The 12495-nt window shown below is 45.0% G+C and overlaps 1 protein-coding gene across 1 annotated transcript in view; it reads right to left on the bottom strand.

Annotated features, from left to right (window-relative positions):
- PHF1 (PHD finger protein 1) overlaps positions 1–12495 on the bottom strand; it is a 91697-nt gene that overhangs the window by 19464 nt on the left and 59738 nt on the right. Inside the window, exons 5-9 of the mRNA XM_082263535.1 lie at positions 11016–11116; positions 10780–10928; positions 10502–10597; positions 7771–7839; positions 6350–6473 (exon numbers count right to left, since the gene is read on the bottom strand). Of these exons, the coding sequence (XP_082119661.1) occupies positions 6350–6473; positions 7771–7839; positions 10502–10597; positions 10780–10928; positions 11016–11116 (539 nt within the window). The remainder of the gene's footprint in view (positions 1–6349; positions 6474–7770; positions 7840–10501; positions 10598–10779; positions 10929–11015; positions 11117–12495) is intronic.

Raw genomic sequence — 12495 nt, 5'->3', positions numbered from 1 at the left:
GATGCTTGTTTTGAACCTTAGCAAGATGTCTTCACCACATCCAGATGCCTTAATGCACTGAGTTGATGCCATGTGATTGGCTTTTTAGCAATTTGTGTTACCAAGCAATGGAACAGGTGTACCTAATAAAGTGGCCGATGAGTGTAGTAGGGACTGTCACTAAAACAGGCATCTCATTGGAACATTTCCCCTTGCTTCTTGTTCTAGGGACAGCTGTAAAATTTGGCATGTCCTGTCGCTTTCTGTCCTGGTGACAAGGGTAAATCTCCCCAGCAGGGACAGAACATGCAGGATCCAAACTGGAAAAAAATGTTCCATAGGATTACACCTTATATTATCTTACACACATGAGAGCAAAAGCGCCAACATATTTTCCTTTTTTATTCAAAGAGTACCTTTAAAGCGGTATTAAACCCAAAAGCATACATTTATTATTTTGCAGCTTACCAATTCTTAGATGTGATGGCTGAATTCGTTTTCTTTTTTATTCTCTTTCTTCTTTTTTCATCTATTGATCCAGCCATCTAGTCAGTTGTTTTTCAAAAGTTCAAGCTCTCCAGTAGAATGTATAGGTTTACATGGATGAGACAAACCACTTAACACTGGCAGGGGTGATTAAACTGATCAGTTTTTATTTATTCATGCAAAACCTTTATCCCAAAAGAAAAAAACAGGATTTTTGTAAGAACTTACCGTAAAATCCTTTTCTCTCAAGTTCCTCGAAAGACGCAGTTCCATCTCTTCAGAGACCATTGGGTTATGCTCCTCCAATCAGGAATAGGCACTAGGCAGGAAAAAAGTTTAACCACGCCTATGGGGCTGTCCCTGCAGGCATAACCCCACACATTCTGCTATCAGCAATCAGTTTAGTTGTTTAGAATACAAAAAAAAAAACATTAATTTAGAAGTAGAGGGGCGGGTGCTGCTTCTGTCGATGAACTTCTGAGAAAAGGATTTTAGGGTAAAATCTTACAAAAATCCAGTTTTCTCTATCGTTCATCGACAGACGCAGCTCCATCTATTCAGAGACCATTGGGATGTCCCAAAGCAGTATATTCATGAGGGGTGGGAAGGCAACGCACAGAAGCCATAATTCCCCAAAGGCTAAACTCAGCCAACCAGGTAACATGGAGCTCAACCAGGAACAACTGGAGTTCACCTTTAAAAAACATACACCCTCAAAGAGAAACAAAAAAAGATTCTCTTTAAACAGCAGCCTGCAAAACCTTGTGGCCAAAGGAAGTATCCGAAGATGCCAACACATCTACTTTGTAGAATTTTGTGAACGTATGCACAAACTACCAAATTCCCGCCTTGCAAAATGCAGCACTGACGCCTGATGGCGAAAAGCCCAAGAAGCACTTAGCGCTCTAGTAGAATGTGCCTTCACTAGGAAAGGAGGAACCTGACCCTTCAGTGAATAAGCCTGAACTACCGTCTGCCTCATCCATCTGGATATGGTCACAGCAGATGCAGCCAATCCTTTATGAGGTCCTTCGGGAAGGACAAAAAGAGCATCTGACTTTGTAAAAGACTCAGTGGCCTCCAGGTAAACCTTCATTGCCCGAACCACATCCAAAGAGTACAACGCAACATCCTTAGAATGTTTGGGCTTAGGACAGAGTGAAGGCAGCACGATGTCTTCATTCAGATGAAAATCAGAAACCACCTTAGGAAGAAACGACTGATTAGGTCGAAGTACCACTTTACCTCTGTGTACCACCAGATAAGGTGAGCGGCATGATAACGCCGCCAATTCAGATACTCTGCGAGAAGAAGTGATAGCCATCAAGAAGGCAACCTTCTGAGACAACAAAAGCAGAGTAATCTCCCGAATGTTCTCAAAAGGAGGCTTTTGAAGAACAGACAACACCAAAATGAGATCCTAAGGTGGTAGAGGGGACTGTCTCAGAGGTGCCATATGGTGCACTCCCTGTATGAAGGTACGAATCAAGGCATGCTTAGCTAATGGGCGTTGGAAATATATAGCCAAAGCCGACACTTGGCCTTTGATAGTGCCCAAAGCCAACCGCTGTTCAAATCCTTTCTCTAGGAAGGCCAAAACCCTAGCGATCGAAAACAAGCGAGGGTGCACCTTCAGTGATTCACACCATGAAATGTACGATTTCCACGTACGATGATAAATCTTCCTGGAAGTCGACTTCCTAGCCTTCAAAAGCATAGGAATCACAGAGTCAGAAAGACCTCTATCTCTGAACACCTGGCTTTCAACAGCCATACCATTAAAGCCAGCGACTGTAAAGCAGAATGGAAGATCGGGCCTTGAGACAGCAGATCTTCCCTAAGAGGAAGTCTCCAAGGAGCTTTGGCGACCAACCTTACCAGGCCTGCGTACCAAGACCAGCGAGGTCAGTCTGGAGCCACCAGAATGACCGGAATGCCTTCCACCTCTATCCTACGGAGAAGCCTCTGCAGAAGTTTCAATGGAGGGAAGGCATAAATCAGTCTGTACCGACCCCAAGGAGCCACCAGAGCCTCTGTGGCGTCCGCCAGAGGATCCCGAGACCTGGCTACAAACCTATAAACCTTCTTGGTGAGGCGAGAAGCAAACAGATCGACTTCAGTTGTCCCCCACTGAACACTGAAAGAGATGAAACACCTCCGGGTGTAGGGACCACTCCCCTTGATCCAACACCCGACGACTCAGGTAATCCGCATGCCAGTTCTCCACACCTGGAATGTGCACAGCAGAGAGGGCTGGAACAAACCTTTCCTGCCCAGGCCAGAATCTCTGCCACCTCTTTTGGCCTCCAAGACACTCTTGGTGCCCCCCTGTTGATTGATGTAAGCCATAGCCATGGCATTGTCTGACTGAATCCGAACCGGACAATCTTGCAGACGAGTCATCCAATGGCTCAGACAAAGCTTTATTGCTCTGAGTTTAACGGTAGTTTCGACTCTTCCACTGTCCAGGAACCCTGGGCACAGAGCTTCCCCATCACCCCGCCCCAGCCTAACAGGCTGGTGTCCGTGGTTACCACTGTCCAAAACAATGGGAGAAAGGACTTGCCCCGGCATAATGCTAGAGACTGAATCCACCACAATGTAGCAGACTTTGTGTTGTGGCTGAACCGAATCAAAAATCGGATCCTTGTTCCATTTGACAAGAATCTCCCTTTGCAAAGGTCTGGTATGAAACTGAGCAAACAGAACTGCCTCGAAGGTTGATACCATCAGACCCAAGGCTCGCATGCAAGTCCGCAGTGAAGACAGATTGTTTGCCAAAAGCAACCAAATCACCCCCTGCAATTTCTGAAGCTTGTCCGGGGGAAGAAAAAACCTTACCAAAGCTGAATCCAGAGTCAGGCCCAGATAATCCATTCTCAGGGAAGGTATCAGAGCGGATTTCTAGAAATTGTTGTTCCAACCGAACTCCTGCAGGCTTGTGACAGTGATTGTCAAGTCGCGCATCAAGGCTGAATAGGAGTCCGCTCTCAACAGGAGATCGTCTAGGTACCCCAGTACCGCAATCCCCCGTTGGTGCAGCAAAGCCAACAATGGTGCTAGTACCTTGGTAAACACCCTGGGAGCTGAGGCGAGACCAAAGGGTAATGCTACAAATTAATGATGCTCCTCTGTCACTGCAAAGCGAAGAAACCGCTGGCGACCAGCTTAAATAGGGATGTGTAGATATGCATCATTGATATGCAACACTTGAAATTACAAAATCTACCTTAGACATCAGATTTTGCAAAACGACTGCGATTTTAGGCTGGGACTGTGACCCAGAAGGTCCCAGGGGGTCTGCAGGTGAAATTTTATCCTGTGACTCCATGTTACACTGATTTAAAATTAGAAGTGTCCCTTTAAGAACCGCCAAAAGGCGAGCCCACCGCTATTACAGCAGACCCTCAATCCCTGACTAATAAAGCTAATAGCAGAGTGGATAAGGAAAAAACTACAGGGAACCCCAGAAAAACGTTACCAGACTGCTCAGGAGACTGCCAGAATGTTCTATGCAAAACAAAAGTGACACTGACTGCACAGGAAGAGGAAAAAGAAACTCTGCCTCTACAATTAAAAAGCCATGCCGCACGCCTGTCCAGCTTGTGGACCTCAGGAAAATGGCTGCTCAATGCATTCATAATGGGGAACTATAGAAAATGGCTGCCCATGCAATACAATGGGAACAGAAACATACATGATCCACAGCAAAATGGCGGTCCCCAAGGCATGCCATGCGTTCTCCAGGACCCCCAAAAGGGGTCCCAGAACAGTAGGAATCGGAAGGTCCCTAAACAGGGACCCCTGCAGGACAAGCCACCCCCACCAAATAAGCGCCACAAGGGTCGCAATATTACTGTCCCCCAAGGTAAAAACCTGCTAGGGGTAAGGGAGTGCTGAGGGGTATACAGGCCCAGTCCTCCAAGAGGCGAGGGGAACTGCGGGAGCCCCTTGGGTCCGACTATACCAGGAAGGGGGCCAACGTCCACCCCGAGACCACAAGCGGTTTTGGGGGGACAATCTACTCATCATACCACCATACCAGGTGGGCGCTACTCTGAAACAGATCACCTCCCACCCAGGATGGGGGTGCTGTCAGCCAGGGGGAAGATATGACTCAGGGGATTCCAGGTCGTCGTGTCCCAGCGAGACGGTCCACTCGCAGGCTCGTCCCCATCCGTCGGGGCACTGTCGTGACGAGGCCTAGTTCTGGACCATAACCTGCTCACGCTCGCTGGCCAGGCTGGGAGACCTTAAGGATCTAAATAATCCAGTGCGAAACCACAGCCAGCTGTTGCTTGTAGTTCCTCTGGATCTTGGTCCTTCAGTAATTAACTTGTGAAACAAATAAAAAATACCAACTAACAAATTTCCCTATTAAAAGCTTAGACCAAAGTCCCAGCAGGGAGCTAGGTCTTATTCCTATATTCCTAAAACTAGGGAGAAACAAACTGTTTGATGATAGCAGAGTGTGTGGGCTTATGCCTGCAGGGACAGCCCCATAGGCGTGGTTAAACTTTTTTCCTGCCTAGTGCCTATTCCTGATAGGAGGAGCATAACCCTATGGTCTCTGAATAGATGGAGCTGCGTCTGTCGATGAACGATAGAGAAAAACAGTTTGCTGTTGTGACGGTGTTCACCGTCACTGGGAGTGAAAGACAGATAATTACTGGTTTGAATTGCTTCAGATGGGACAGTAATGTTTGTCAGCAATATCTTTATATAGAAATATAAAGATTTATTCCCACTTTACACTGGGAGACTTAGACTGTTATGGACCATTGCCATTAAGTCTGACTCCTAAATAATGTGTGCATTCCATTTCCATGTCCTTCCATGCCAGACAGGCTTCCCTATTGTTTGTGTATTGAAATGGAATGTGGATTGTACCTGTCCCATTGTTAAATGTTAATGACCTCCCATTGTTCTGTCCAGATGGCTAGCTAATAAGTTTAGGTTAATTCTGTTCCTGTATACACTTTCATCTGCATATGATACTGTAATCAGCCAGAGGGGAGGGATTGTGTACACTGTATGGGAATGTCTGAGTTTAAAACTCTGTTTCTATTGGATTGTGAATGTCATGTCCTGTTCCCAACAAGGTCCACCTGGGCGGTAACCTTGTGGGGGGGAAAACTGTATAAAAGAGCAGCTATACCATTAAAGTTTGAGTTATACTTCACCCTCAATCTAGAGTCCTGTCCCTCATTGGAGGAAGCTGCTACAAGGGATTGCTATGCTCTTCATACTCCCTTGGATAATCACTAAGCTCTTGTAAGAGCTTGTGTAAGAGCTTGTTCTTGCTGCACCCTCTGGGGAAAGAGAGGTTCACCCACTGGAACCTGGAGCCTTGTCGTAGATCCAGGGAGGGTGGGAGACGACGAGACCCCAACCAAGCTGCGGCGGTTCGTGGGGTCTGAGGTGGTTATGGTGTCTGGTGGAGGGCTTGGAGCCCTCAGGAAGCACTAGGAGCATCCGTGGACGCAGGTACCAATTAGGGGTGCCGGTTGATCCGTTACAGCTGTAACTGATTATAAAGTTTCAGCTTGAGCTTGTCTTTAATTTGTTATAGTATTGAAATCTTCTAATACTTTTCACACTACCCTTCCCCCAGACTGACAATGTTGTCTGCTGTGCCTCCTGTGCTCCTTCATCCAGAGTGAGGGGGCGCTCTAATACAGGCGGTGTGTTACAGGTTAGATCTCCAGGTGAAAACAGAGGGGGAAAAGCCCAAAAAAAAGAAAACAAATGTAGCCGCCACATCTATTGATTGGTAAGCTGCAATATATTACATTTTTGGTTTTGGGTTTAATACCTCTTTACTCAAAGAGGGGGTAAGGGGTCAACACAGCATCATGAATATGTTACCGATAGATCTACTTACATCTCCTAATAACAGACTTTCCCAGTTTTCGTTTACAAAGGACAGGATCTCGCGCTCAAAATCAAAATATTTCTTCTTACAACAAATACTGAGGTGATATAGGACGAGGTGTGAAACGTCCACCCTGAAAATTACGCATTAAAAAAAGTACGATTGTTAGAAAAATTTACAGTATTTATTATACTATTATAAGACTATATAGGATTTGTAATGTTGATGTACTATTTTAAATTAAACTTCAGTTATAAAGTGAAAGGTCACAGATAAATTTTTCTTCGTATTCAGTGTACAGCTAGTTAACCTCTCCCTACCACCATAACACATACACTATATTGTCAAAAGTATTGGGACACCTGCCTTTACACGCACATGAACTTTAATGGCACCCCAGTCTTAGTCTGTAGGGTTCAATATTGAGTTGTCCCAACCTTTGCAGCTATAACAGCTTCAACTCTTCTGGGAAGGCTGTCCACAAGGCTGTGCAAAAGGGGCCAGTTTGAAGTGATCTAGCAGGACCTAATTTTCTGAGTAAAGTTCCACTTTAATGCCTCGTTTCCACTGAGCGGTACGATTTGGTAAAGTTCAGTACTGTTCGGAACGGTACACCTTGATCAGGCTTGCGTTTCCACCGTCAACAGTACCTAAGCTCAACAGTACCTCAACAGTGTAGCTCCACCCTGTTGGTATGGTACTAATGTGCTTGGTACCCCAACGAAAGGGTCCCAAAAAAGTGGTACAGTACGGTTCGGAATTAGGGAACCACTCACAACTTTTGACAATGGAAACGGCAAAAATTGCGTACAGTACCGAACCGTACCGCTCAGTGGAAATGAGGCATAAATGCACCAGGTGGTTATAATGAACACAACCTGCCATTCAGGAATCTGTCTGGCAAAAACATGGTGAAACATGAAGCTTTTTCTTCCCAACAGAAAAAGGTAAGTTTGTTAAAATCCTTGCAATGTACTCTGATAACCCAAAGGGGAACGTTTTCATCAGAGAACATGGAGTTAAACTTTAACTGCTGAAAAACAAAAAACAAGGTCAATGTACTGGCTATACTGTCTGGTAGGGATGCCTGGATCACAAGACTGGCTGAGCAGAATTACAAATGTATTTCAATTGTGTATTTAGTTGCTTTCTTGGAGTTTTGCTTTAAGGGTCATATTGGTTTTAAAGAAACTCTATCACTTTGAACATTCAGGCAGGTAAACTTTCCCAGCTACGTTCCCTCATCTTAGACAGCGGGATTGGCAGCTCAGGCCCAAGCACTGTCACCTGTCACACGGGGGGAGGTCAAGTGCTCTCACACAGCCAGAAGCCCTGGAGCACTGCAGAGTAGCTGGATAAGTATGCCTGCACTTTAAATATCATTATGGTAAAAAAAGCCTTACATGCAGGTAGTACCGTAGATCACTTACCATGCCAGGGGAAGTCTCCAGGCGTTTTCTGGACCTCGCGTACAGACTGAGCACTCAAAAATGTAAAACCTGACATAAAACAGAATTGCCATTTTACATTCAGCTTTTCAGACACAGTGCAACTAAAAACAAGGTATAGGCCCAAAAACCCATGCCTATTTCCTATATTGATCACTTTCACCCTTCCTATACCCCCCGAAGATATCAAAACAATATTTTCACAAAGAATACAAATCATTATTAGCGGAAACAAACATATTATAACTTACAAAATTCCTTCTAAATGTAAAAGATAAAACTGTATTGAGTTAATAAAAGGCTCTGTGTGTAAATTAGCTCTCTGGGGCTCATTCAAATGGGTGCTGTGGCCTATGTCATGCTATGGGGATGAAGCAGCTGTACGAACACAGCCTCAGGTCCTCATTTGACAGATGTGGGGTGCAGGTGTATGGCCTCCTGACATTGACAGTGTGCTTTCGGGAGCCACTCACCCACACCTGCACACCTATCAAGCTAAGACCTGTGGCTTTGTTCATACATCTGCTGCATCCTCATAGAGTAAGAGATGGCTCCTGCCCCACAAACAAACAGCTGTATAGGCCAGAGAACCCATGTGGATGAGCCCCTTTTTCATACTTGCCAACTGTCCCTTTTTTCCTGGGACAGTCCCTGCAAATAGGAGCCTGTCCCGGGTAATTTATATTGTCCCTGGAAGCGCCTGTTAATCGGGCTGCCCATAAATGTTACTAGAGAGTAGTGCAGCTGAATGGGAGAATTATTCAAACTCTGCTACTGTGGCCTTAAGTTTGAAATTCCCTTTTTAATTTCCTGTAATTCTCTCTATATTGAGTAGACTCTATAATCTAATAAGTAGGCGAGATTAATTATGCAGAGTGGGCGGAGCTTCAGGGAAGTGGGTGTGGTAATTGATAGCTGTGCTGCAAAGTGTCCCTGGAAATGTTTTTATAAATGTTGGCAACTATGCTTTTTAAAACTATTTTTTACAGTTTTTAAAAACTATTTTGTACAATTTTTAAAAATGATTTTTTATAAAAAATGTTTATCGGAGCGCACCGGCCCGAATTGTACTGCAATGTCAGGCAGCGCCGCACGCGGCCTGACATTGCAGTGTATGAAGTGTACGTTTTGTACACTTCACATAAAGTTTGTTTAAAACAAAAAAAAAAAATCGTGCACCACACTGCCCCCTAGCTAGCCAACAACACAGAGCGGCGACTTCATATTTGTTTTGTCTGTGACTTTTTTTATTTTTTTGTTATTGTGATTTTTATTTTGTCTTAGTTTTGAGAATGATTAATTTCACTGTTGTGATTAATACAGTATTCTGAATCTGAATTCTGAAAATACCAGCACAAGAGAACTGCAAAGATGAAAAGTCACTAACATCTTGGTCATGGTAATAGTAAAGTGCATGCAACAGGAACTGGGCGATGTTTGGGCTGTATGTTCAACTGAATTCGGTCATGCTGGAAGCCAGCATTGGATCAGCAATTTTTCCCAATGGCTGGAAGCGCTGATCAGTGTATTCTGCATTGGGGGGTACAATACAATAGAACAGCAGGAGAGGTCCCTGAATCACACACCAATGCTGGTTGAGTAAAAAAAAAACTGAACATGTATACCCTGCTTAACACATAACAAGCATTTTTTTTTTACCTGAAATACATTTATGACTGGTTACTGTTGGGGCTACTGCACTTTGCATACATCTGTAGTATATCCTGCAATCCATTCACTATAAAGTTTGCAGCCATCACAGTAAACAAGGAAAGTATGACAAGGGTAGGGAAGAGACTCCCAGGACTCAGCCTCTAGGGCAGGGATCCTCAAACTACGGCCCTCCAGCTGTTGCGCAACTACACATCCCATGAGGCATTGGAAAACTCTTGACATTCACAGACATGACTAGGCATGATGGGAATTGTAGTTGCTGAACAACTGGAGGGCCATAGTTTGAAGAACGCTGCTCTAGGGAAAGACCATGATGGATATCCCTATCTCTGTGTAACCTGTGCCATGTGGCTGTCTTACTGCCATCCAGCTACAGCCAGGCTATGAAATGAAGGTTAGACTTGAAGCAGATTTTTCTTTGTCTCATCATTGTGCACATAAAGGAAAAAGCTGCAAAAGCTCTAGCTGCCATTTTGGGAGAGTCTGCTTAAGGTGAGTGTAAAGGCAGAAGGTTTTTTATCTTAACGCATTCTATGCATTAGGATAAAAAACCTTCTGTGTGCAGCAGCCCCCCCCCCCCTAATACCTGAGCCCCATCTCTATTCAACAATGTTGCAGGAGAGATTTGGCTGCCCAGGACTCCCCTCTTCTTTTTTTCCTGAGACAGCAGCGGAGCGCCATTGGCTCCGACTGCTGTCAATCCAAGCCAGTGAGCCAATGAGGAGAGAGAAGGGGTGGGACCTAGCCAGGGCTTCTTTTTTGAATTAACACAGGAAGCTGCTGCTCGGCTCTGGTGGGGGCAGTGGCTGTTTGTACTATTCTAAGAATTGGCTGAGGTATAAAGTCTTGCTTTTTCGGGGGTCCTCCAAGAGGTGGAAAGTCTTGCTTTTCCGGGGGTCCTCCAGGAAGTGGAATGAAGTGTGTACCAATAATATACAACTATGACATGTTAGTGCTGGTTCGCAGCACTGAATACAGATCCATCTGTGTCCACATGTAGCTCCAATGCCCAACATTGCTTACACCAATAAACACCAACCTGTCTCCGTACAAAAGGGGTTTGCTCAGACACTGTGTACAAGCCTCATGAAACCACTGAAGGCAGCGACAACACTGAAGCATCTTCATGTTCCATCTGTGGAAACAGAGATCTGTGTGTATATAAGTACACAAGAACAAGCATCTATGCATAACACATCCCAATAAGGTCCTTATGTTCAGCATTCATACTTACACTCTGGGACCCACCCGTTCCACCTGCCCTCCCATCCCTTTGGCCACCACCTCCCGTCCCTTTGTTACTTACGCCATACTTACTCTCCAGGCCCCCCGCAGTAGCAGTAACACTGCTGTTTATTTGTTAAATGAAGTGGGTCCCACTCTAAAGACTTCAACTGATAGGGCAACGACAGTTTCATGTGTAGCATTGAGCGGGCATAGGGGCCCTTTTTGAGAGCGCCACCTCTCTAAGATGAAGGGAGAAAAAAAAGGAAAAAGGGTTAGTCCAATAGAATGACCATAGGATATACAATGATGGGAGAGAATAGATATACCTTGGTAGCCACAGCAAAGACACATTGTCTGCACATCCAGGAACTGCCGGGACTATCTGTATCGCTGGGGACACTGGGAACATGGCATTCCTGGTGATAAGCTGTAAAACACAAAGCAAAGATCATATTAAATAAAGTACAATGAAATGCCCACAGCACTTTCTCCAAATTGCCAACCATCCCAAAATTCAACAAGTGGGGACAGGCTCCATTTTATCAAGATTCAAGTGATGTTGCTCTGGATCTACTGATTATTTTAACAAGTGGCTTTCACTTAAAGTAACCTAGAACACACCATAGGGATCTTAAGCTACATTCCTCATTTGACAGCTAGGAGCCTAACTATAAGACCGCTGTGACAGTGCGATGCCCTGCCACTGTGAAAATGTAGGAGAAAATGACACAGGATTCGCATTAAATCGTTTGTTACCCATAAAACAGTAATGAGTAATCAGTAATAAAATTAGTAATGATTAAGCACAAGATGTATGTGTGAAACGCGTCTACGAGACTTCATGCTGGTGTCTTTGGTGTCATCATTTGCAACTTTTGGAAATAAAGGTATTTGAAACCTATTGGAATCCCTGGATGTGCGGCTAATTCTTTTCCTACAAGTGTTCCCACGGAGGCGGGCCGGGGCCAGCACTCTACTGGATAACCTATCTCCTGACAATCACCACACACTATACACCTGGAGCAGTGTCTTTCCTTTCTTTAGTACCCATAAAACAAAAATGGATCCTGTCCCATTAAAGCATGTTATACAGCATGTTATAGAGTACAGTTCTTGTGCAGTGTAATTTGGCCCTTTGTTTAACCTAAAAATCTTGGCTGATTCTGCCAGTTTCTACACTTCCCCCCATAAACTGACCACGGTATATCATGGCTGCTGAGCCCTGATACCATGGTCAGTTTACGTGCCTCCGTCATTGCAAGGTCTCCTGTCTGCTCTCCTCTATCCTACTCCCCCCTCCCCTCCCTATCAGCTAGTGAAAGTGCCCATCCCTCCACTCCTGCTGCTGAAATAATATCTACATTTTTATACTATCCGCTCTGTCTCCTAATCTTGTGTGCCCCTGTGTGTGTGATTTTTTTTTTAAAAATGCCGTCTATACCTTGCTTTCAGAGTGCCTCTCGGCGCTCACGTGACTCGATCTTATAGCCGGACCGAATCAGTTCGTGGACCCACCTGTCTTGAATCAAGGAAGTCCACGGAAAGAAGCGAAGACGTCACCCCACCCTAGATACGGGTGAGGGCGCCCCTTCAGGCAGAAGAGGATTTGTCTGCAGGTCTGGAGGGACCCATTCTTGGCTTATCAAACCAGGGCCTCTTGGAACCTACTGAGGGGGTTCAAATGGATTTCGATCCTTTGTCCTGAGATCCTGAGGAATGAAAAGGCTGCTTATGAACCAAAAAGAAAGGGCCACGTTTGAGACAAGACTCTGCTCCTGGTAGCCTGCGGGAGAACAGTACTCTTTC

Source organism: Pelophylax lessonae, assembly GCF_965119305.1.
Source record: "Pelophylax lessonae genome assembly, chromosome: 7".
Lineage (NCBI taxonomy): Eukaryota > Metazoa > Chordata > Amphibia > Anura > Ranidae > Pelophylax > Pelophylax lessonae.
Note: the sequence above shows the minus strand (reverse complement) of the source record. Positions and strands in the feature narration are given on the sequence as shown.